Source organism: Notamacropus eugenii, chromosome 1, assembly GCF_028372415.1.
Source record: "Notamacropus eugenii isolate mMacEug1 chromosome 1, mMacEug1.pri_v2, whole genome shotgun sequence".
Classification (NCBI taxonomy): Eukaryota; Metazoa; Chordata; class Mammalia; order Diprotodontia; family Macropodidae; genus Notamacropus; species Notamacropus eugenii.
In genome coordinates this window covers 474,572,390-474,598,551 of record NC_092872.1, presented here as the reverse complement: position 1 = coordinate 474,598,551, position 26,162 = coordinate 474,572,390, and the positions used below count along the sequence as shown (strand labels likewise).

Sequence of the window (26,162 nt, the reverse complement as noted above, 5' to 3'; positions counted from 1 at the left end):
TGTTTTACTCATACGATAACAGGAACCCTCACCATAACTACCTGACTGGGGTTACAGATGTGTCTATGGGGATGGCAGTATAGCAGCTGTTTGTGCACAGAAGGAGACTTGTGGTTTCCCTGAGAAGAAGCTTGGAGAAATCATGGTTAAATAAGGTTCTTGGCCAGAGGACTACTTCTCTCTGCTGCTGAAATAGAATCAGAGTCAAGAGGGTGGTCCAAAGTTAAATGTTCCCTGACCCAGCGTGGCACCAAATAGCCCTTCCCTTGCCCCAAATCATCTTCCTTACTGACTTTCCATAGCACCTATAATTCCTCCCACTGTGTCTTATGGGCTCTAGTTTTGAAGGCCTTTCTGAGAATGGAAATATGTTACATGGGAGGGATAACCTATTAGTCCATTACCATTCTTTGAAAAGATTGACTTATAAGGATGGTAAAGTAGTATCTACAGGACAGATTTTCCTCATGGTGGATTAGGTCAGAGCATTGCCCAAAGAGAATAGGCTCTAGGGGATACCACTGGTAGGGGGGAGGGTGTGGCCCCTGGATGAAAATGTTCAATGTTAGGACACAGAATTCCTGGAAGTCTGCTAACGACAAACATCATCTCTTTTGTACTTCTGCCATGGGTGAGTTGTTCTTCACATGACATCTCCCTGAGTTGGTGCCTTTGTGTAGGCTATCCCCCAGTCCTTGAATTCCCTCTTCACCTCTGCCTCTTAGAATCTCTGGTTTCCTCAAAGACTCACGTCAAGCACCAATCACCTTCTGAATGAAGACTTCCAGATCCCCACAGCTGTCAGTGCCCTTGCTCCCAAGCTACTTTGTATGTATTTTGTATACTTCCTATATATACTTCCTGAAATACATTCATGTTTTCTCCCCTGTTAGACATAAGTTTCTTGAAGGTAAGAAATCCATTTTTGTCTTTCTATCCATGCCTAGCACATAACCTGGCACATAAGAGGTGCTTTATTAATGTTTGCTTTGATTGATTTGGTTGGTCCTGTGTGGATGGCTTCTCACAATTTAGCACTAATTATTAGCAAACCTTTTATTGGTAGGAAGACAATATGATCACTCATAGCATTTTCCAAGAGGAGGAAGGGCTGTGAGTCAGGCAAAGCCTGGACGGGGCTGGACCATCATTCACCCAGGCATCTTTTCCCAGAATGAGACTTTGAATCAGGAGGCTTAGAGAAAGTGGTTGGAGGGATTGCGTTGGCCATGATGTCTGTAGGATAATGTTAAATAGATTGAAGTTCAGCAGCTACTTCCTTGGCCCCCCCAAATTTGTGGGACTAGCCAAGTTCGAGACTACTTTGCGCCCCATGCAGAAATCAGCATTTCTGAGCTTCAGGAGAAAGGCAGAGTAAAGGGAACCTGAGGAAGGCATTTCGTCTTTTACTCACTTGATCTCCAGAAGTCCCTGGCATGTCTTCAGAATCTGGAGCAGCTTCTCTAAGTTTGGGGAGTTCATTTCACACTCCCTGAGACTGAAGTAAAACAGAAGAGTCAGGGACTGAAGTAGTTCCAGCTGTTATCCCAGCCTCCCTCTGCTACTTCATGTCACTACTGTGCTCACCCTGATAGGCTCTTCCCACCGGGTGCAGTCTTTTACTTTGCCAATATTTCTCCTTCAACCCCTCCTCTAATTTCCTGTCTTCTGGAAAGACCTCTACTTATCATGGGTTCATCAATTTAGAAATTAAAAGGATCTTGGAGACCATCAAGCCCACTCCCCTCCTTTTACAGATGAGGAAACAGACTGAGAGGTTAAGTGATTTTTCCAGGGTCACATAGCTAGTCAACGTTTGAGGTAGGATTTGAACCCAGGTCTCTCTGATTCCAAGGCCAGCATTCTATCCATTGTGTCACATAACTGCCTTGTGTCCACTGAGCAAAGCTCCACTTGGAGTATAAGAAATTTCTGGGCCCCCTCTTAGTCTCTTCCAATAAAGGGAGAAGTTAGGGGAGAGGGGGAGAGACTGTACCAAAAGCTCTTGGGAAATTGTGCATCCCACTCTAGGGATTCCTGTTGAGCCTTCTGCATTGCCCATTGTCCCGAGGTACTTTGTTCCCTTGGAGAGAGGAAAACAATTTATGAGAAACCCTGCCTAGTTACCAGCCAACTAAGTGAAGAACTAGAAGATGTGAGAGCTAGAAGACAGGCCATGGAATATTAGAGCTGGCAGGGACCCCACAGTCATCTAATTCAATCCCCTCATTTTACAAGTGGGCAAACAGTGATTCAGAGATGGGAAGAGACATACTCAAGGTCATACAGTTAGGAAGCGTAGGGACAGAGCCAGTAGCTGTCCTCTCACACTTGTCTAGTCCCTACAGCCCCTGAAAGGGCAATTAGGCAGCAGCTCCTCCCTCTCTTTACCAGCCATGACTTTGGTGTCTGCATCATTTCCTCCTGTGCTAGAGTTGCCCCATGGCCAATTCCCCATCTATTTGGATCTTTGAAGGTCTCCAGAATCATGGTCCACATCTGGCCTTACACAGATCCAATCTTGAAAGTAGGTAGGTCTGTTTCCCCATATCTCAATGGCATTTCCTATTCTTTGCCATGTGTCTGTGTCAAACTCTGGGCATATTGGGCAAGCACAATAAAAACTTTGTTATATGGTGTGTGCCAAGAGAACTGGGCTATGTTCATTCCTCAGATGTTCTGATGAAGAGCTGTGGTTGGCTTCAGGTGGATTCACTTTTGATTTTAAAATATTCTAGTTCTCTCTTCCTAAGATTTCAAAAGTACCTAACTGAGAAAGGGAGGACCAGCAAACAAAAGTTACTATTTGCAGTTTGCAGCAAAGATACTGAAGTTTTTCAGTGACCTCACCACTCTGCTTCTGAGATGATATAAGAAGTTATAATCAGAATGTAAATCACCACTATTTGCCAAAGTCCCATGAGACAACAAACCTAACTGTTCTCCTCCCAGATACCACAGCCCTTCTTCCCCCAGCACAACAGTGCATAAAAAAAATACTCTGACAACTCCAGGGTTCCAGAATGGTGAATTCTGACGGCATTCATGATTTGGACTTTAGCCCTGTCAGAGTATTGGAACTGTCTGCTTTTAGGCATCTCAGATGACAAAATTTCTTACTGTGAGTGCTAGTAGAGTGGGAACCTTGGGTCAATCTACTGATTCCTCCGACACCTACCTTCCCCGCCCCCGCTGTGGCTGGCTGGCTGGGGGTGGGGTGGGAGTGGTGAGTGCTGATGACCTTTGCCCTTACCTGGCTCTCCCAATGCATTTCAAGTGGATGGATTGTTGTCTTTCCAAGCTAGAATTCAATTAAAGTCAACATTACTTAAGTATCTACTATGTACAAAGCACTGTGCCTGGCATTGGGAGAAATGTTGTTTAGGTAAGGCTTCATCCTTGCATTTTGTGGAGTTGGGTGGCAGGTGGGTATAAAACATGTGGCACATAAATTTAAAACTATGATACAAAATAGAACTTAAGAATAGAAAAGAAACAAACAAGCAAAAACAGATGGAAAAGAGGGGCTCTTGGGAAGGCCAGAGAATCTTCCCCTCAGACGGCTAAAAATTGTCCCCTAAAAATGGAAATAGGACAATAATTATGCTTTGTAATTTATATTTGGTTGGTACTTAGGGAAAATCAAAGCAATGTCAACTCTGGAATCTAGAAATGGAAGGCACCTTTTGATGAAACTGAGACCAAGAAGGGGAAATGACATGAACAAAGTCACACAGGAAGGTATGACACAGCATCACAATGAAATGAGAACCCAGACCCTCTGATTCCATTATACCATGCCATTTCCCCTACTTTTTAGTGGCCAAACTTTCATATACATTAAGATAGTGCCTGTCACCCTGAATACCCTTTACTAAAAATGAACCAAGTCTCCATTTTTCACATGAATAGAGTGTGCATCCAGGCATAGATAACTAAAAACAATGAATAATCCAAAGCCAATTTGTATTTATTTGAGCCGTAGGTTTTTGGTTGCAAGTTTCCTTTCCTAAATTGCATTGGTTCAGAATAACATGAACCTCAGGGTATATTTCCTGAATACACACAGGCTGAATTAAACTGCTACAGATAATCCACAAAGTGAGTAAGTGAGAATTCATCAAGTTCTGTCCTATGTGATATTTGGATTCCTCTGCTATCCTCCTAGGATTACCTTCATCAAAGGATCCTAAATACAGGTAGTCTGGGAGGAAACAGAGAGCCAAACTCACCTGATATCTACCTCATGGATCCACTTCATGTCAGAGAAAGTTGAGGCTAAGCAGAACACAGCTTTCAAGGATGCTCTATTCTCATTCAAGCTGAAGAAACATGGGAAGGAGACCATTAAATCAGGCTTGCCCAAAGCCTAAAAGCGCATCCTTGGTATATTTCAGAGCTTTTTTAGAGGTCAGAGGAAGAAAACTTTATTGACTGTCAGAGTAGAAAGAGGGTCTTTGAAATCATTTAGATCAACTGATTCATTTCCCTGCTGCTTTTTCAAAATAAAAAAGTTTTACTAACATCTTTATTTTTTGATATCACATTCATTTATAGATATATGCCTTCTCCCCTTCACCCAATAAGCTCTTCCTTGAAAGACAGAAAAATAAATAAGCAAAACCACCTAACTCAGTGAGGGTATCTAGCATCATATGCAGCACTCCGTATCTGTAGTCAGGCATGTTGGAAGGATGGAGGTAACTTTCCCAATCTGTTCTCTAGGGCCAGTATGAAAGATGGCCAAACTGGGGTCCAAAGAAGAAGAGTAACTTGTCTACTATCACAAAGTAAGTCAATAGTAGAGCCAGACTAAAGAATCCAGATTTCTAGACTACCAGAAGAGTGCTTTTTCCATCACATCAAAATGCTTTCTCTGAGGAACTCTCCCTCCCCATTGTTATGTTTATACCTGGTGACTTCCTGCACACAGTAAGAATTTCTCTCATCATATGACAGTTCCTCACACAAGTCACTGTATCTCTAGATTCCAGGCATTTTCACTGGCTGCTCTCCATGTCTGGAATATTCTCCCTCTTCATCTCTATCCCCTGTCTTTTCTGGCTTCCTTCAAGTCCCAGCTAAAATTTTACCTTTTACAAGAAGCCTTTTCCTTGTCCCCCTTAATGCGGATGCATTCCCCCTACTGACCACTCCTGATTCATCCCATATCTATCTTGTTTGAACAGTGTTTCGCATGTTGTCTCCCTCATTAAACTGGGAGTTCCCTGAGAGCACAGACTGGATGTTTTTTGTCTTTCTTTGAATCCTCATTGTTTAACATAGTGTGTGATACAGAGTAAGTGCTTAGCAAATGTTTACTGACTGACTGTCAGGACCTACTAGCAAGAAAGAACCTCCTCGAGGGAGGAAGCCACTCTTATCTCTAAGGACCATTCCATTTCTAAGTCAATGAGCCTGAGATCTTCTGTAACCCAGCATCTTAAGAGATTCAATGTGTCCAGTCATATCACCCAACAGAAGCTGGTTAGACTCTACCACCAACACTAGCCCGGCCTCTTCAACCGTTCAATGGATCCAAGATGTCATCACTGTGTAATTCCCTCTACTGAAGCAGATTAAAACTCAACCATATCTTCTACTGTGTCTATGTTTTCCCATAAAACCTTCATAGATGACTAATACTGTAATTATATACAATGTACCCAATATAATTAATATACATTGTAGTGGAAGATGAAAGTAGTATAAATCAATAATAAGTAAGTGGCAAAAATGATGTAATAGATAGAGGTCCAGACATGGATTCAGGAAGACCAGGGTTTGTGTTGCATCTGATACACATACTAGCTGTGTGACCCTAGCTAGACTGTAGCTAAACATTTAGCCTCTCAGTAACCCCCTGCCCCTTTGGAAATGCTTTAACACTATTAATTACAAATGAGTTGCTGATTTGCATTGGTGGAGAGAGTTTCTATGCTGAGAATAATTCCATATTCTGTTGAAATCACAAGTTGGGATCCTTTTCTCTCTCTCTCTCTCTCTCTCTCTCTCTCTCTCTCTCTCTCTCTCTCTCTCTCTCTCTCTTTCTTCCCTTCTCCTTTTTATATCTATATATCTACAAATCTATATCTATCTGTGAAGGGAGAAGTAACAGATCATATTCAGATATACTTTATGGTTAGAAAGTTTTTTACATATATTAATCTCATTTAGTCTTCACAAAAACCCTAGAAAGCAGGCAGTACAGCTATTATTATCCCCACTTGACAGATGAGGAAATGGAGGCTTAGCAAATTAACTTGCTCAAGACCACACAATTAGTAAGATAACAGAACCAAAATATGGTCTTTTAATGACAAGGCTTTTTCTGTGACTAAAAGCAAAGAATAACAGAGTGGCTTCCTAAAGAGATTCCCTCCCTCTCCCCCATGGATCTTGAGCAAGTGAGTCTGCTGCAAAGCTAGGATATGAACCCAAGATAGCTTAGCTCCCTGCCTCACCCCCAACCCACTGAATACCACCATCCAGCCCCATCACTTACATCAAGAACTGCAGGGACTTCAGGCCTGGGAGGAGGTGAGTCAGCTTCTCAATGCCTCTATTGCCTAAATTGTTGTTGGATAAGCTGGGAGATGACGGGTGAATCAAAAGGAAAAGTGTTTTTTTTTTTTTTTTCTGAAGAAAGACTGTTATATGGGAATAGAAGCAAAAGGGCAGGGAACTTCCCTCTGTCCCAGTTCCTAAAGTCCACCTCTGAGGAACATTGCTCATACTTAAATTCCACAGCTTGATAGATTCAGTGTTTCTTAAGTCTGGGTCTGAATCTTAAAAAGAAAAGCTCAGCCTCTGCCCATTTTTCCACTTAGCTAACTACCCCCTGCCAAAGGCCCATGGCCCATGGTCAACTCCTACACAAGTAGCAACATAGATATTGGGGAGATGCCAGTGACTAGGGAAAGAAAGTGAGGGAAAGGTGCCAAGAAATGCTCATCATTTCCCCTTCCTGACTGGCAAAAGAGTTTATTAATAATAATAATCCATCACATCTGCCTAGCCATTTTAATCCTCAAAAACATATTCAGAAACATTATCTTATTTGCTCTTAGGAGGTAGACAGGGTTGGAATTATTATCTCCATTTAACAGTTGAAGAAACTGAGACTTTCGGAGGTTGTGATTTGTTTGGTCACATTGGGTACTAGTGGCACGGTTGAATTTAGTGCCCAGATTATTTGGTCTCTCATACTAAGATTATTTCTAGTTATGACAGCAGTCTGGTAGGACACTAAAGGGGACAGAGTCTTTGGTTCATCATAGATGGGGTGGCTGAGGCAAGATTTCATGGTGTGGTGGGGAACCCCCTCAGGCCTTGGATGAGTTGGTTTGGGATTGAGGACTTAAAAAATCAGTAATCCCAGAGAAAGAGAGTCCAAAGGTATGTAGTAGCTTCTGCTCCTTAATTTAGCAAGCCTGCCATTAGTGCTATGACTCTTGCTGGCCCTGGGGAGATTGTGGCCTGGCACAGACAAACACACTCACTCCAGATGGCTGCAGTTGGCCAGCTCCCGACACAGCCTCTCAAGGTCACTGGACTGAAAACCACAGTGTCTTAGTCTGCAAAGAACAAAGATAAAATCACAGGTCTCTAACTTTCCACTTTAAGATACAAAGGGGAAAGGGAAAGAAAGAGAGAGAGAGAGAGAGAGAGAGAGAGAGAGAGAGAGAGAGAGAGAGAGAGAGAGAGAGATCAAGAGAAAGATATAACAAGAGACACTGATATTCAGAGAGAGGTAGGCGTAGAGAAAAACAATGAAAGACGCAAGGAGACAAGGAAATGAACCCGGGACACAAGTACAAAGGACCTTAGTTTTTTCGGGGGGGAGGGAACTATCCCTAGTTTCTTTCCCTCTCCCACCTTCCCCCTTCTATTAAAAAAGAAAAAGAAAAACAAAACCCAAACACTTCTAACAAAACCCAAATATGAATAGTCCAGCAAAACTAAGTCCTAAAGCACAGAGGTTCCAGAGGCAGAGCCAAGAGCTCCAGCGCAAGGGAGGATGGATTTCAGCCTGTCCCGTGGGGTTCTGGTTTCCTCTCAGGAAACAAGAACGCAACCCCTACCCCCACATTTCTCTCTTCCACCAAAATCAGTAGCATGCTCTCCAGCCTGTCAAATACATAGATGAGAGTAGTGAACTGAACTGGTTCTATGTTCTGGGAAAGAAAACCACAGAATGAATGACGGAATGTGGCCATCGCTCCTAGGATGCGTGGAGATTGATTGAGGAAGGAACAACCACTAGACAGCAAAGGTTGTGTTTGGCCTGGAGGTTCAGAGCAGAACCTTGCTTTGTGGACCACTTCAGAATTAGAGCAGATAGCACCCATGGCTTGGGCCCCAGACATCACTGGGAGTTTGACCATAACCTGAGTGGCATCCCTGCTGGAGGCATGTGTCCACTGCTACTGCTCTTTCTCAGCGAAATTTTAAATTAGAGCTGTATTTCTATTCTGACCAGTGACTCATTTGCCCCCTAGATTTGTTAAAAGAAGGATAAATTATTAGAAACATTACATGCATCCAAAAGTCCTACCTGATCACCCTGGCAGAAGGGGATGGTGGCTCGAGGCTGTTCCTGGATAGCTGGGTATTTGAAGTTGTAGCTCTAGAAGGATACACAGAGAAATGAGCTACACAAACTCTTCAGTCTGGCATTCAAGACCCTCCATGATCCAATTCCAAACTTCCTTTCCAGGTTTACCTCCTACTATTCCCCTACACATACTATACACCTCATTCAAACTGGGCTCCTTACTAGTCTCCAAACACACAAAGGCTCTTTGCACAGAAGAGACTTTCTTCTTTTAGGAATCTCTGGTCATTTCCCTATAGCCTTTCTCACAGTCTACTTCTCCTATCCCGTCTCTTTTTGACAAGCAAAGGAATGTAACCCTAACTTGACTGTGACTTGAAAGACAATAGTGAGTTATGTCTAACCAGAGAAATGGTCATAATTCTTCCGTGACTTCACTCTGAACAAAATGTGTGCCTCATGGCCAAGGTCAGGAGCTTCAAATCTACTATGGGAATTGCCAATATTTCTCTTTAAAGACCAAGAGTCAGAAAAACCGTTCACCTTACAGCTACTGAGGGCTATGGGTAAAAGGAAATGGCCATGGCTGAAGACGATTTTAGCTTCCTAGAAAGGTAACAGCACCCAGTCTCACTTGCTGACCTCTCTCACGTAAGGGGAGACGTCTGATCTAGTAGTAAAGTAGCCCTGAATGATACAAAGGTAGACAAACAGGCATGCATGTGCATACACACACACACACACACACACACACCCCTTAGCCGTTACCCTCTGAGACCATATGCCTTGTTCCAGGGATGGAAACAGGGACAGAAATGGATAGTTAGAATGCACTCAAAAGCAAATAAACAAACAAAAAGGGAATGGCAGTAGTCACAGATCCTGAAACAACATTTGGGTAATACCTGCATTGGACTTGATCCTTCTCTTCCTGATCCCAAGCAAATCTGAGGATGGCAGTTTTGTTCTTCAGACTGCAAAAGGAAGGTAAGTGGTTGAATGAGGAGACAGAACTATTAAGACACTGCCTTTCATAAAACCTCAGGATTGGCAGGACCATCTCCCTGACTCTATCTAGGACTGCTAGTTTGGTTACAACAATCTATAATTTTTTTAAATTAAAATTTTTGTTGCATTTTTTGGTGCATTTGTTGCAGTTCTGAACTCTCTCCCTCTTCACCTCACTCTAGAGAAAGCCACTGTTACACACACACACACACACACACACACACACACACACACACACACATGTGTGTAAAAACAACAGCAATCCAACAGTAAAAACAACAGCAATCCAACAGTAAAAACTGAATGTTACAATATTAAAATGATCAAGATTAGTACCAAAGAAGACATACAAAGACATCTTCCCCTACTTCATTGCTAAGATAGGGGATTATAGGTTTGGAATACTGCATTATTGTAATAGTCTTTCCTAATATGTTGGTTAGTTTTGCTAGGCATTTTAATTTTTTGCTATAAGGGATAGCTCTTAGAGGGACTAATACAGTGGAAAATATGGATGATATGAAAAGAGACATCAATAAAATGTATTTTTAAAACTAAATTTAAAAATCTCTCATATGTGTTTAGTCATTTCCTTTGGTTCAGTCTTCAAAAGTTGAGAGTTTTCCACTCTCCTCTGCATCCCAATCCTTTATGGATTAGACCTTCTCAGCTATGGGGGGTTCTCTGTCCTAACTACAGGTAGTCATTGCTTATGGTCTTTTAACTAGTTTTGAGAAAATGGGTTGTCCCTCCCTACAACTGACAAGCTTCAAAAAATCAGAGTTTTGCAAATACAGTCCAACTTTGAATGCCCAAGAGGAGGAACTGGGAAATATCAATTTCTAATTTATCTATTGAGTGAATTTAGATTTTCAAGTACTTCATGAAGTCTGCTTAAAGCAGATTCTGTGTAGAAAATTATGCACTAAGAATAATGTGGAGCTTGTCCTGACACCAACAAGATGTCCCAAACAGATTAGTGTGGGGTTCAAAGCCTAAGCGAGTAGAAGTAGAGCAGAATAAGACAGAAGACAGATGTGAAATGAGAGGACCCAGATCACAGAGCTAGAGCTGGAAGGCAACTTAGAGTATGTCTCTATCCCTGCCCCTATTTTATAGATAAGCAAAATAAAGCTCAAAGTCATCAAGTGGTCTGCCAAAGATCACCTGGATAGCAAGTAACAAGTCCATTCTTTTCTGTTGGTTTGGGGTTCAACTCTAGGTTTTATTACTTGCTACCTTGTATGGCCTTGAACAAATTTCCTCACCTCTAAAGTTCAAAGAGAGGAGTTGGATGAGATCATCTCTAAGGCACATTTTAACCACACTGGAAGGGATTGTCTGGTAGACCTGACCCTGTCCTGAAAACAGAGATTACAGCAGTCTCCCCCAGTGGGCTCACATTACCTGACATCCAGTTCCACTACATTCTTGCAGGCTTTGGCTGAAGTCAGCAAGTAAAATACACCATACTTGGACAACCCATTGTCACTGATGCTGCAAAAGAAAACATAGAATGGTCACCAGCCTGTCTGCTGAAAGCTTTTCTCAGTTTACAGAGGCACAGATCAAGCTGGCGCAAGGAGATCCTGGGCTCTTGTTATATGAACCTTTTGCTTCTTTCTCTGGAAGACTTCATTTGGTCAAGGGCTACTAAACGCTCTAGGCAAGCCCTCACTCCTAACTGTAATCCTGATTTGTATCTACAGCCACCTAACAGACTATGCTCCAGTTTGGACTATTAGCTCCTTGAAGGCAGGACCTGTGGTTCATTTTCTTTTGTATCATCCATACAGACAGTTCTATGGCAGGTGCTTAGAAAAATCACAGAATCGGAGTTCCAATGGACCTCAGAGGCTCTCAAGTCCAATCTGCACCTGAGCAGTAATCCTTGTTACAGTGAATGATTGTGTAGCCTTCTCCTGAAAACTTCCAGTGAAAGGAAACCCATTATCTCCTGAGGCAGCTCACTGTCCTTTTGAATAACTCTAATTGTTAGGAATTTACACACGCATACATACAATTTACACATGTGTATATTTACACACATACACATATGTGTATGTATACACACACAGATGCATTGATACTTCTATACACATACATATACATATCTATCAAGTTTGAATCTATTTCTCTGCAAATTCTGTCCACTGCTTCTACTTCTTTTGTCTGGGACCAAGCAAAACAAATCTAATCAATCCCTCTTTGACAAGAGTTCATTCGTAAGGTCAGCTATCATAGTCCCCTCTAAACCTTCTCTTCTTCAGATTAATCACTCCCAATTCCTTTGACTGAACTTCCTGTGAGATGGTCTCTGGTCCCCTCAGTGCCCTCCTCTGAATGTGGTCTAGTTTTCTCGCTGTCCTCTGGAACTGGGCCCCCAACTCCAGACATGGTTTGACCAGCGCAGAGGATGTGGGGACCGTTCTTCTCATTCTGGATGTATTCTCTCTCTGTCTCTCCAAAATTAGGGTTAAGTAACTTTCCCAGGGTCACACAGCCAGTAAGTGTCAAGTGTTTGAGGCTGGATTTGAACTCAGATCCTCCTGACTCCAGGGCCAGTACTCAATCCATTGAGCCACCTATCTGCCCTTACTATGTCTGTCTTAATTCAGGCTTGGATACCAGGAGTTTTTGTAACTGTCATTTCACACTATTGACTCATATTAAACATGTGGTTCAATGCAGCTCCCAAATCTTCTTTATTAGAACTGTGGTTTAGTTACACCTTCCTCATCTTGAATGTTCACTGAATGAATGAATGATGAGGGGGCTTGGGTAGAGATAGCAGAAACACACACATACATACACATATACATGTATACTGTTATAACATTTATACTGTTATAACATTATAACATTAAAAGTGCTTTACAAATATTATCTCATTTAATCCTCACAACAACCCCTGAAGTGTAGCTGCTATTATTCCCATTTTACAGATGAAGAAACTGAGGTAGAGAGAGGTTAAGTGACTTCTCTCAGGTCACACAGCTGGTAAGTATCTAAGGTTAGATTGGAACTCAATATGGAGACAATTTAGTAAAGCAGAAAGAGCACTGGACTAGGAGGTAAGATTCCTGGATTCTAGGCTCAGCTTGGCTGTGAAACCTAGGTGATCTTAAAATTTCTTTTCTTTTTTCTAACCAAAAACTAGAGAAACATTGGCAAACATGAATGCTTCTTCACACACACATCCACACACACACACACACACACACACACACACACCCACACACACCAAAAAAAAAGAATAAAAAAGAGGACTTCATAGGGAAACTATCTCCATTGTGCTCCAATTTTTAAAAAATAATTCAAATTTAATGCATTAGTTTCACTCCTGCTCTGCTTGTCTGTGTCCCCTTCTGAACTTCCTTCTGCTCTCTTCTGTGTATTTTGTGGCTTTTTTTCCCCAGCATCAATATTACTTCCATCTCTTCTCTTAATCAACTCTGCTCCCAACCATAGCCCTTCCTTGGAACCCTTAGGAAAGATCTTCCCCTTCCCTTCTGAAAATGAAGGACTACATGGTTTCTAATGGGTCTTTCAGCTGTGACCCTAATCTAGGCTCATTCATAGTTCTTCTGATGATTTTTAAGATTATTTCAATGCATGATAACAGCTCTAACAGAAGGGAGGTTTCTCAGAGGCAATAAACAAAGAATAGACATTGTGAATTATATTTTTTAAATTATCCACTTTGCTCCAGATCAAGGTTCATGGCAAGTTGCATGGCTCAATGCTATATTCTCAGCATCTTCCACTCCCCATTACAGAACTTGACCTGGGACCTACTTAAACTGTTTGGCGATGTGCAGGTCAGACAGGGCCTCTGCCAGCTCCCGGCAGCCTTCATCTTCCAACTGGTTTCCTGACAAACTGAGATACAGAGAAGTGAGAAGTGGTAAGAAGTACTAGAAACAATATGTTCATCTTCCTCGCAGCTGCAACCTCCCTATCTGTCCCAGTGGCTCCGGGGTAGAAGTTGGAAGATCTATCTCTGCTTGGACCAGATGGAGGAGGTAGCACCCAGGCTCCATCTGATTACTGAGGAATCTCTCTCTCTCTCTCTCTCTCTCTTTCTCTCTCTCTCTCTCTCTGTCCTATTCTAAAAAAGAAAGGCAAGAATCTGGGCCTGAGCTAAATTATCTGAAAAGGTATTCTCTCTTTTGCCCCCAGACTTTCTCTGAGAAAAGAATAGGAGTCATGCCAGTGGTTGATCTAAACTCTTCCCTTCCTGACATTACATGGGACTCCACCAATCCCAAAGAACCACTCCCTACCCCAACCCACCCCCCAGAACACCAAACAAACAGTTTGGGAATCTGTCTAGTTTTTGTCTGAGAAAATGTTCCACTTTGACTCAGGTAGAATACTGATAAAGTAGAGGGTGAGAGTAGGGTGTTGTAGTCTAGAAGAGCAGGGAGAACTGCATTCTGCTCCTTCTTCCCCTCCCCTTCCCCTTCTTCTTCTCCTCTAACTAAGAAATATGTATAATTGACTGTTAATATAAATCTCTAGATTCTCAGGTAGCTGGGAACCAAGGTACCACCCACATATATTACCTGCTCAGACAGAGTTGTTTGTTCACCCTATCTCCTGATTTGGATCAAAACCAGGGGCTCTGGAGCAACTGTGTCATTAGGGTCACCCCTCTAATGCCAATCTCTAGTCCAGAGGTTCCCAAAGTGGGCTATAGTACCCCTGGGGAGGCGCTGGAACAATCTGGGGCGGGTGGTAGTAGCCTCAGAAGCAATTGAAGGATGTTGAATAAATATAAGGAATTGGTGGAAGCATAAGGAAAGAAGAGAAGAAAATTCTGAAAAACGGTTTATACATGTTTTATCTATTGTATAATAGAGTTAAACTCATAGTGATTACATTATTTTCCAAATAAACACCAAAAATGTAAGTTGTAACTGATCAGTGGTCAAGTTCGCCAACAGTTCTTAACAAGCAAGTATTGGTAGGCAGGCAAGCATGTTGCATGTTGTTGGGAAGTCAAGCATGAATATGTGTGTGTAATGACTTATTTACAATAAGATATTATATGGTTTCATGACATAATTTTGCATGATCAAAATATCCTTGCAGGAAAACCCCACAAATTTACAATGCAATTATTAAATTTAAGATGAGTCATTTAAAATACATTTTTTTCAAATGACAAAAATTTTTTTAAAAAGTTGAAGAGTTAAAGAAAGTAGATTTCCAGGGGGGTGCTAAGTATATTTTTTGGGGGAAAGGGAGTGGTAGGTCACATAAGTTTGGGAACTTTTGCTCTAATCTACAGTGGAATCTATAATGAATACTGGATGCTGGAGGCCCCTCAAACCTGGCAATCCCAAGACAACTACCCCCTTTGCCATTATGGCAATCCACCTCTGCCTTTTCCTATCCTTCTGGTCTCTTCCTCCAACTTCCCAATCTCATTCACTCATTTGGGACCCATGGGACTGGAGCATGAAGCAGAGTTGGGGGTGGGGGGGGCGGTTTACTCACTCTACTTCTTCCAGGTAGGGTCTGTGCTTGAGCATCTCAGCTATCTCCTTTGCATGATGAACAGCAAGGTTGCATTTCTGAAGCCTGGGGATTTCAGGGGAGAGGTAAGGAAGGAAAGGGAGATAGACATATCAACCCACCAAGCCAGGTAGAGGTGATTTATTACTCATCTGAGTCAAAACAACCCACAGGAGAATTGGATCCTTACTATTCATACCTTACTGAGTCTGGGCAGCATCGTGCAGGACACCCTCCAACCCAAACCACTTCTCCCAGGGCTATCACCCTTCCCCTGTTTGGGAGATCATCTGCTAAGACTATGTACTAAGGTATGGAGGAGCTGAGATCTGCCTTTGGAAAAGGGATATACATACTGATGAAATCACTGATGCTTGAAATATCAATATTTTCAACTTTACCCTTCTTACCTGAATATTAGCTTTTTGGCCTGAGTCACAACCTTCTCTGGGGGCTCATTTTCCTTCACATTCTGGGATCTACAGAAAATAAAGCCAAGATGCTAAAGAATAAAAACCTTTAAAATACTGTCTAGAGTCCATAAAACATTAAACAAAATAGCCCAGATCTGGATCCCAACCAGCCAAGTTGACAGGATATCAGCACAAATAACCACAGTCCTTTTCAAGCTTACATTGGTGACCAGGGGGGGATAATTAAAACACTCAGGTCTAATAAAGGTAGTACTTAGGAGCTGCAGACCTCTACCTCCAGAAGGTAGTTGGAGTTGTTTTTCTATATGTAACAATAGTAATATGGCTATTAACACTACCAATAATAACTGCATATATTTACAGAGTTAATTATTATAAAGGTGGTGCTTGGTTTAAATTTGAAATAATGAAGACAACTCATTCTGAAAGAATGAGTTTCCTTCATCTAAGGAAAAGTTTCTTCAAAGATTCTATAATGTATTTTGAGCTATTATGCCGTGAATAGCCGTTACTTGTTCTAATCTTTCAAGGAAAATGAGACAAAGTGGCACTGGGGATGAAAAAAATAGAAACCATCCGTTAATAATACGATGTTTCCAATCGGCAGTGTCAGGCCTTGTAAAAATCATCTGTTGAGACTATAAAATGTTAAAGATGTGACTACTTAGTGAAGGGACTGATTTGTAAAAAACAAACAAATCTGAACTTTTCCATCCAAATGAATGTTGTCCCTTTCCAAGCATTTTCTTGGGGTGGCCATGCACTTATTCCAGTAAAGCTGACTGATCCTGCTCAAAACACCTCTTTAGGAACTGCTATATGCCATACATTTCTGTCCTTTATAAACCTCCTCACCAGGAGTTAGTCTTCCTCCTTTAAGGTCAGATTTGATTTTTATAAATAAGCCAAAAGTCACTCACAGATAATGCAGGTGAAACAGGTGACCTGGCTCATAAACACTATTAGGTGCACAAAACTGTTGTAACTGAAGGGAAGGGTGGGGACGAAATGCAACTGGGATGGGGATGGGGCAGAGGGGAAACTGTCAGAATGGAAAGCCAACCACTGATCTTGAATCGTTTTGCATTTGGCAGAATCTCTCAAATGCATCAGAATTTCCAAATAATGACCCTTGGGTGGCTCTTAGACCTTGTGGGATGAATCCTACCTGAATAATGCCATGGAAATCAAAGAAATAAATTGGTAAGATCTTCACATGGGATTTTGACATGAAAACTTCCTTGGGTCTTGAGATCCCACCTTCAAATCTCAGCTTTTCTCCTTACTTGTTGGTATGACCCTGGGTAAATCATTGAATCTCTGCAAGTCTGTTTTCTTACTTGTAAAAGGAGAAAATTGCCCCAGATGATCTCTAACCCTGACAGCTCTAAATCTTTAGCTGCAGTTTTTCACTATGAACTGGAAACATGATTCTGCACTGATGATTTCTATTTTCTTCATCCCCAATGCTATTTTATCTCATTTTCCTTGAAAGATTAGAACAAGTAACTGCTATTCACTGCATAGTTACTCAAAATACCTTACAGAATCTTTGAAGGATTTTTTCCTAAATGCTAGTTTTCTTTCCAAATGAGTTAGCTTCTTTATTTCAAATTTAACACCAATCATCGTCCTCATAATTAACTACCTGTTTGAAACAACAACCACAGCCTAGCTTTTTCATCATCTTCATTGCTCCCAGAGGATTAATTGCTTCATGATCACAGTTAATTTCTCCACCGCTTTCACCCTTTTGTGTCAGTTAGAAACAATCTCATTCTTGACACAGCATCAGCCCCCCCCCCCCCAAGCTTCTGTTAACATGCTCAGTATCTCACTTTCTCACCTCATGTCACAGAAACCTTGTCATTACTTCTCTGCCCTCAATAGCAGGCAATCAAACACCTCTAGAGGAGACCATACAACCATGGCTAGACAGGGCAAACTACAAGCTTATCTTGGCTGATGTTAACTGGTCCCTCCCTTCCATATGCCAATCCTTCTCTGTTCTACTCCTTCATCTTTGACATAAATCTTCTGCCCTTCCCTGTTGGCAGGAGACCTTGAGAAAATTGAGGTCATTCATTATAAGTTCCTTCTTTATAAATGCTTGAGTCTTCCTTTCCTCTTCCCTCAAGGACCAGTCACCTTGGAATCTACAGTTCTGCTACAGTCACTTCATGCAATCACCAGGAGATTACTGGGTGTCAGACTCTTATGTTAGAAAGATAAAGATGGTCCCTGCCCTCAAGGAGCTTATCATAAAGTAGAGGAAGTGAAACAAGTGTGCCACTAACTATAAGATAAATACCAGCACCACAAATGAAAAAAGGCATGCAAATTGAAATGCATTGCAAATTTTTCTCTGGTTCTGATAAAGTCTCCTCCTCAAAAAAGGAATGAAAAACCAGTGCCATGTTACACAGCCCCATCAGAAGTGGAAGAGGATACAGAGACCATCTCATCTAATTTCAGATGGGAGAAAACGTGGTAAAGGAAGTTAAACGGTGGAATGTCCCATAGCTCCTTGGGACAGTCTCAGAGGCTCCCCAGTTAATTGAAGAACTAAGATTTCTTCCACATTTGCTCTTTGAATGGACTCAGGTTTTCCAAATGGACTGAGCTTTGTAATCTTTCCTAACCCAATATTTTATCCCACCTCATCCAATTTCTATATATAGTCAACCTTTGCTAATTTAGAATAGAGAAAGATAGCCTGAACTAGTGAAAAATTTGAAACAGAACGTTTTTCAAAGAAATGCACTTTTATTACTTTTCAAACTACACTAGTTTGAAACATGCATTTACCAGCTAACAGTTTTATTAAAGAGAGGTACACTTAGCTGCTTTAATGAAATATATAAGGATAAAGGTGACTTGTAATTAATGCATTAGTTAAAATAGGCTATGGATTATCTTTAATCTGGTTCAATCCTCTCATTTTACAGTTGAGGAAACTAAGGTGCAGAGATGAAGTAAATTCTCTAGGATTACATATGGGGACAGCACAGCCAGGATTTGAATCCAGGTCTTCTGACCTTAAATCCAGTGTTCCTTCCATATACCACAAAACTATTTTGCATGGTTTTCCCAAAGTACACAGGCTGCCTCTTTGAGACTAATTGAGGCCTGCAATCACCTGGAAAAGGGATATCAGAATTACTCATGACCTCTTCTTACCTAGGCATTTCCAGAACCTTTCCTGAGGATACAAAGAAGAGAACATTGATCTGCGCTTGCCTGTGAAGAGGAAAATAGGAGAGGAAGAATGAAGTCTGAGTTAGGCTGCCAAGCACAAAGTAATAATAACCATAGTTACCATCTTACTAATGCTTACTATACATAAGATACTGTACTAAGTGCTTCACAATTATAATCTCATTTAATCTTCACAATGGGGGTAGTAGGTGCTATTATCCCCATTTTACAGATGAGGAAACTAAGGCAAATAGAAGTTAAGTGACTTGCCCAGGATCACATAACTAGCAAGTGTCTGAGGCCAGATCTGAACTCAGATCTTTCTGACTCCAAGCCAGACACTCTATGCATTGCACCACCAGAGCTGGCAGGAAGGAATTCCTCATGGTGTGACCAACCTTGTCATTTCTGAGGTCCAAAGCCCAAGCATGTAAAACGTCCCATCATCAGAGATCACTGGCCGCCTTCTCCCTCACCTCCACCCTCTGGCCCTCTGATTTCTCCCTGGCCCTTGAGTCCCAACCTCTGAAGGTGGTCTCTGGCTGAGACCACATGGCTCACCTAATCTCCAAGGTGGTGACTCTGGGATAATAAACTGCTTCCTTTACCAAGGCAAGTACTGTCAGGACAGAAACTGCATTTCGGCTTAAGCTGTGGATTTGAGGCAGAGAATCAGGTATCAGAATGGAAATTCTACCCAGCCCAAACTTCCCAGTATCACCTCTTCCTCTCATCTCTGCTCCCACCTTCCTACCCCTTAATGAATTAGTTGCATTATGTGAACTCTGCCTGCCTCCTCTGTAGTATTTGTGCCTAGCCCCTTGACCCTTCTACCTGGACCCTGCCCCTGATTGCTTGGCCTGGAGAAGCCAGAGAGTCCAAAGAGGTCCCCCAACCCACTGAATCCAGAATCCTGCCTCAAGGTTCAACGATAAATCTTAGTGTTGCCTGACACCTTCTTGGGGGACAGATTCTACTCTGTTCCCGGCTTTTACCAGAATGGATTCTAGGTGACCTTCAGGCACTAGTGGTTGGTGGTGGGGAGCAGAGAGAGCCTGGGACAAATTGCTTAGGATAACCTTTGTCTGCGGCCTAAAATGAGTGATGGTAGTTACTTACTCAATTTTCTGTAACCGTTCCATCTTGTGGAGTATTTCAATGATCTTTAGACATGAAAGATCATTCAATCTGTTGTCCTGCAAACTGAAACATAACACATGTCACTATCTTGGGGCTGTCTGATCCTGGGATTCTCCTTATTGAGTATCTCAGAGTACTCTGCCAAGCTCAAAGGAGGTAGACAACTACCATGACTCTCTCCAAAAGCAGACACAAGGCCCAGCGAGCACAAGTGATTTGCTCCCCCAGAGGGCAAGCTAGAGGTGGTGATTCTGCCCTCTCTCCTCTGGGCTTTATTTTTCTCTCTGCCACTTGCCTTTGACTCAGCATTTTATCCTTTTCAGGTTCAGAGGGAGTTTCCACCGAAGGCTCCTTATCTCCTTCCTCAGGAGCCTTACAACTGGTCTACGGCGTAACAGTGCCAGCATGTTAAGTTCTAGACTTCTCTGTAGCCTTAAGCAGGTAGGATCACTGAGCACCAGGGATCTATCTAGGGGCTAAGTGAGGCAGGGCCAGAAAGGCAATGGGACTTAGGGGCCTTCATTCTGTTCTGAACTCTGTTACTTACTGACTAACTCTGGGACTCTGAGTCAGTGACTTTTCACTTTTCTTCTGTTAGGGAGAAGCTGTAACTCCTTCGCCAACTGCTTTGAAGTACTGTTGTGAGAATCAAATGACATATGAAAGCAGAAGTGCTTTGAAAAGTCCAAATCTCCATTCCCTGCGTAAGTCACGGTCATTGTTGTGTCTCCTACGTCATCATTTTTTTTTTTAATTTGAAACGCATCCGTAAACTTGTACAAACGTACTGGTGGGAACTTACAATTAAGATAATTCATATATATATATATGTGGTGCTTTGCTCAGTCAATAAACACTGATTAAGTGCCTACTATATGCCTGGCACTCTGCAAAGCACCAGGGATACAAAAAGAGGCAAAAGGCAGTCCCTGCCTTTATGGAGTCACAATCTAATGCGGGAGACAAATATATGCCTCAAAAAGCTAGTTACAGGATAAATAGGAAAAAATTCAAAGAGGGAAAGCATTAGAATTAGAAATGCTTCCTACAGAAAGCAAAATTTTATCTGGGATTTAAAGGAAGTCAGGGAGGTCAGTAGTTGGAGTGAGGAGAGAGAATCTTTCAGGAATGCGGGACAGCCAGAGAAGATGCTGGGAGCAGAGAGATGTACTTGTCTGTGGAACAGCCAGGACATCGGGGTCTCTGAATCAAAGACCACATGGCAGGGGAATAAGATATAAGAAGCCTAAAAAGGGAGGAGGGGCCTATGATGAAGGGCTTCCAATGCCAAACGGAGGATTTAGGGTTATAGAGCACTTGACATATGGAGCCCTAGTCCCTCTCACTGACTTTGTTGTACCATTAAGAGAAAGGCAATAGAAACTCAGAAACCCATAGCTAACTGTCATCTGTGGAAGCCCTGAGAGAAAGCTAAGAAAACATCTTTCCTGAGGAGACTGGTCCAGTTAACTACCCTTAAAGAATCAGTGCATGCAAAATGACAAGAGTTAACTGTCATCGTTGAGCGAGTCTGAAGAAAGTTTTAGAGAACTGAATTTAACTCTGTGGAGACCACCTGTTGAGAGATGTAAACTGCCATTTTGAGAGAAACAAGATTGTTGAACTGTGGTTTCAAAGTTGAGAATTCAGTTAGGAGAGGTGACTGGCTGGGACTGGTGAGCCATCTCACAGCTTACATTTTGCTGAAACAGTTCTCTATTTCTTTGCATTATTTCTTACTATTAATAAATTATATAGCCGGTAAAATGATTTTTGTCTAAGCCTATGAAACACTGAAAGGCAGCAAAAGCTTATGGGGAAAGGTTTCTCTGATTTTTATGAACCAGAAGCTTAGCTCTAATTAATTATTATTGAGATGGTTTCTTTATTGTGAGAATTTATGAAGAAATTTCAAAATTTACCCACTTCGTTGCCTGTGAACCAGAGGAAAGAATGAATAAGGTAAAAAGTCGGTAGAAGAAGTAAGGATTTGGTGTGTGTGTACCTGAGAGCACCCAAGGGGTATTGTTCTCACTTCATACCACCCACCCACACACAGCCTCTTCCATGTCCCACGTGCATCCTCACAACAGTTCTATGAGGTAGTTAATGTCTTATTATCCCTGTGTTGTTTATGAAAATTAAGGCAGTTGGCTCAGAGTCACCTAGCTTGTGAGTGGCTGAGTTAGTATTCAAATTTAATTCTTCCACCATATCACCTATTTCATATTTGAGAATGAAGGCTACATAACGACAGCTTCCTGTATTCCTTCTGTTGTCCTGTTCAGCCACCTGTCTATCTATACTTCCTCAATTCCAAACATATAACATGTATATGTATATATACATAACCAATGCCCTTCCACCACAGTCCCCCCTCTTTAATTTCCTAATTACAAGTGGACCAGGGGAAGGAAGAAATCCAAACTATCCTGATGTACATGCCTCAATAGTCCAACACCCTGCCACAAGATCAAGGCCAAAAACGAGAAACCTCCCCTCTCTTCCACAGGCTTCACTGCCCTCTGGGATCCAGCCTTATTTCACTTTACATCACAACACTTGCTTTCGGGATTACATTGCTTTGATGGGGAAGAAGTATTCTGGGGCAGCCAATAGGGGTGGGGAGGATTTAGGACAATTTCATTTACCTCCAAAGTCCTGGATTGGGTTAAACAATCCCATTGCCCCACACTCACTTAATCTCTTCCAGATGACAGTCTATAAACGCTTGGGCCAGGTGGCCAATGCCTCGAACTGAGATGTTATTTCCTGTTAATCTACAGAAGTACAGACACAGACATCAGAGAGAAAGAATCATGATTGAGCACCAGGATAGGACCTACCCACAGGCCAAAGATGTCTATGCTGGAGGATCTAGGGAAAGGGAGTAGCCTAATGTGTGTACCCCTTCTCCAGGGAAGCAAAGAGCAGCTTTGGATTAATTCCCTGAGTTTAATGCCCCATGGTTTATCCAAGGATAGGCTTGACCAGTGGGAGGAGTGTGTCATATGATATGGAAAGACAGCTGAGTTCTAAGAAAAGAGCTCACTCAAGTTTCTTCAGATTTCCCATTGTTGGCAACGTCCTGGAGAGGGCTTCTGCAAAAGCATCTCTGCATTTCCTGCTTCTAACCCTAGAGGAGGCAAAAAAAGAGAAAGTGGGAAAGGTTTAAAAGACTGAAATGATATAGATTAAATATAAGCTAAAATTATATAGATCAAAATTATAAAACATTATTGAATCAGAGGAATCACCAAGAGGAAAATTCATAGGGTCAAAGATCTAAAGCTTGAAGGAATCTTCAAGCTAGAAGCCATTTAGTCTAACCTGCTTATTTTACAGATGAAGAAACTGAGACTCTGGGAGATTAAGAGACTTGCCTGAGGTCACATGTGTATTAAGCATCAGATATGTTATTTGGACCCAGGTCTTTCTATTCCCAAGGCAGTATCTTTCCATTGCACCACACTAATGCTTAACATTAATTTGTATTTCTAATGGAATGCTATTGTTCCATAAGAAATTATGAGCAGGTAGACTTCAGAAAAACCTGAAAACATGAACTGATGAAGTAAGCGAAACCTGGAGAATATTGTAACACAGTAACAGAAACATTATGTAATGACCAGCTTTAATAGACTTAGCTCTTCTCAGCAAGGCAATGATCTGACAATTCCAAAAGTCTCTTGATGGAAAATGGTATCTACATTCAGAGAAAGAACTACGGAGTCGGAATGCAAATTGAAGCAGACTATTTTATCTTTCTCTCTCTTTTTTTCTCATAGTTTCCCCCTTTTGGTCTGATTTTTCTTTTACAACATGACTAATGTGGAAACATGTTTAATATGTTTGTACTTGTACTGCTTATATCAGATTGCATGCCCTCTTAGGGAAGGGGTAGGGGAGAGAGAGAAAATTTAGAACTAAATCTTATAAAAGTGAAGGCTGAAAACTAAAATAAATAAATTTTTAAAATATTATTTTATATTTCTGTCATTTTATGGTTCATGAATTGCCCAGAGTATGAACTGAGACTAGAACCCAGGTTCTCTGACTTCTAGCCTAGAGCTGTTTTTATCATAACACACTAGAACCAGATTCTTACAGCCAAAGGGCTCACTGTTTTCATTTGACAGAGGAGGGAAGTGAGTCTTCTCTTGAGAGGTTTAGTAATGAGGCCCAAGGTTACTAAGAAAATTAGGTACAAAGTTAGGGCTCCCACATTCAATACTTGTGGCCAAGAGTTCACATATTTAAAGTGTCTAGCTAGAGTTAGGATTAGTGCCAAAGAACTAAGAAGTTAACTTCTCCACTGTGATGGAACACATGCCATGGCCTTGTTAGTACCACCCCACTGCACTGATCTGCCTTATCCAAGCACTCAGTCCCACAAAGGCCACATCTCCCATAATACTATGTATTATCTCTATCTCTTACTCACCTGAGACTCTCGATTTTCTCACAGCCAGCTAGGGCATTGAGGCACTGGGGCTCCAAAGAGCAGCCAGAAAAATCAAGATGTATAGAAGCAGGAGCATGGTTGATGACAGAGGTCAGGGCAGCCAAATCACTGTAGTTCAGGGGGAAATTGTGGAAGTCCAGACTGAAAGGAAGGTGCCTGCCAGCCTGCTTAACCAGCTCAGCGTCCTGGGTCTCCTCCACACAGTGGCACAGTTCTATCATCTTGGGGCCTGTTAGGCTTCGGGCTGCCAGACCCTGTAACACTTGCCGGATGACCACCTGCTTGGTACCCACCCAGGCTTCATCCTGTTGGGACAACTGACTTAGGAAGGACTGGCAGGTCTGAGAGGAGAACCCTGACAAAAATGTATGGAAGCGATCCAAGAGTTCTGTCTTGGCTTCAGTCCTTAGGGGCCATTTGGACTTGAGGAAGAAATGGCAGCTCAGCTCAGTCTTATTTATATTGGGGCTCACCATCAGATACAGGGCTGCAAAGAACTCCTGTAGGCTGAGGTGTACAAAGGCATAGCATGTCTTTTGCTGCTGGATTCCTGTCTTTACCCTGAAGGAGGCCAGTAGATTGTGGGTAGCTGCAAAGGCCACTACACGTTCAGGTATATTACCTGGGTAGAATACTATTTGCTTGGCCATTAGCCCCCTGAGGGCTAGTTCACCAAGGCCCAGAAGAGCCTGGGAGTTCTTGCTCAGCCAAGAGGCTTTGTCCTCAGAGGCCCCGTGCTTCCGATTGATGAAGATGTGGAACATCTGCATATAGACCTGGGTGACTGTTGAGGGGAAGTTAATGGTATTGTTCTGAAGCAGGAGGTGATAGAGGCAGATGCAAATGATACAGCACAGAGCTGGGATAGAGCACAAGCTCTGGAGCTGGGTGTTGTCCCTGAGTTGGGCAAGGGCCATGTCCCGAAAGGTCAGTCCATGGAAAAAGTTGCTGACATACTTCTCTATCTGCAGTGAATCAAACCCCCAGACCTCAAACACTGATGTGGCTGTTTCCAGCAAGAAGTCTGGGATCTTCCCAGGGCGTGATGTGGTCACCACCCAACAGCCTGGCAAGAGGGATCCACTACAGAGCCTTGAGAACAGTGTGGCAACAGGCAGAGACAGGGTAGGATCCAGGGAGTCCTCAACATAGGACCCTCGACTAGGCCAGGGGAAGAGAAACTCATCCAGCCCATCAAAGACCAGCAGAACCCGATGGGCATTCTCCTGAAGATGCTGGAAGATGGCATCACGCTCATCCTCTGGGCTCAGGTATAACTCAAAGAGAAGCTGGGAAAGGGTCAACTCCTGCTTCACTAGGTTAAGCTGGCGGAATTCAAAGAGGAAGACCTTGCTGAACTGGTCCAGCTCACCATTTGCCCACTTCTGGCAGATTCGATGCATCAGCATGCTCTTCCCCGCCCCTGGCTTCCCAAGCAGGACTGTTACCTTGGTACCTGCACCAGACTGGCCCTTGAAGAGGTCTTGGACCTTCAAATTAGTCCCATCCTCTCCCTCAAGAGGTTCTGACAGAGCATCGCCCTGTGGTTTCTCTGGGTTCTCCTTCAGCCAGGTTACCTTCCCCCGACGTACAACTAAGTCCACATAGGTCTGGCTGAAGGAGAATGGCTGCCTTTGATGGGGCACAGTGGTTCTTTTGTGTGTACTTCCATACCTCTGCAGGAGCAAAGACCTCAGGAGCTTCTCATACCTTCTGACAGATTCTGCATGAGATGCAGGGTTGGGGAAACAGGAAAATTGAAGAGTTTCAGTTTCCCTTCCAGCCTTTCCCTCCCCCTGAAGATATGACTTGTGATTCCACCACAAGACACAGTGGG

The 26,162-nt window shown here is 42.4% G+C and overlaps 1 protein-coding gene across 2 annotated transcripts in view; it reads right to left on the bottom strand.

Annotated features, from left to right (window-relative positions):
• NLRC5 (NLR family CARD domain containing 5) overlaps nucleotides 1-26,162 on the bottom strand; it is a 93,887-nt gene that overhangs the window by 30,149 nt on the left and 37,576 nt on the right. For both annotated transcript variants that reach the window (XM_072632312.1, XM_072632311.1), the window contains exons 6-23: nucleotides 24,305-26,048; nucleotides 22,913-22,996; nucleotides 22,560-22,640; nucleotides 19,840-19,923; nucleotides 19,282-19,371; nucleotides 18,703-18,762; nucleotides 15,499-15,567; nucleotides 15,071-15,154; nucleotides 13,364-13,447; nucleotides 10,973-11,062; nucleotides 9,463-9,531; nucleotides 8,558-8,629; nucleotides 7,503-7,577; nucleotides 6,506-6,589; nucleotides 4,233-4,322; nucleotides 3,254-3,301; nucleotides 1,997-2,083; nucleotides 1,415-1,498 (exon numbers count right to left, since the gene is read on the bottom strand). In XM_072632312.1, the coding sequence (XP_072488413.1) occupies nucleotides 1,415-1,498; nucleotides 1,997-2,083; nucleotides 3,254-3,301; nucleotides 4,233-4,322; nucleotides 6,506-6,589; nucleotides 7,503-7,577; nucleotides 8,558-8,629; nucleotides 9,463-9,531; nucleotides 10,973-11,062; nucleotides 13,364-13,447; nucleotides 15,071-15,154; nucleotides 15,499-15,567; nucleotides 18,703-18,762; nucleotides 19,282-19,371; nucleotides 19,840-19,923; nucleotides 22,560-22,640; nucleotides 22,913-22,996; nucleotides 24,305-26,048 (3,079 nt within the window). The remainder of the gene's footprint in view (nucleotides 1-1,414; nucleotides 1,499-1,996; nucleotides 2,084-3,253; nucleotides 3,302-4,232; nucleotides 4,323-6,505; nucleotides 6,590-7,502; nucleotides 7,578-8,557; nucleotides 8,630-9,462; nucleotides 9,532-10,972; nucleotides 11,063-13,363; nucleotides 13,448-15,070; nucleotides 15,155-15,498; nucleotides 15,568-18,702; nucleotides 18,763-19,281; nucleotides 19,372-19,839; nucleotides 19,924-22,559; nucleotides 22,641-22,912; nucleotides 22,997-24,304; nucleotides 26,049-26,162) is intronic.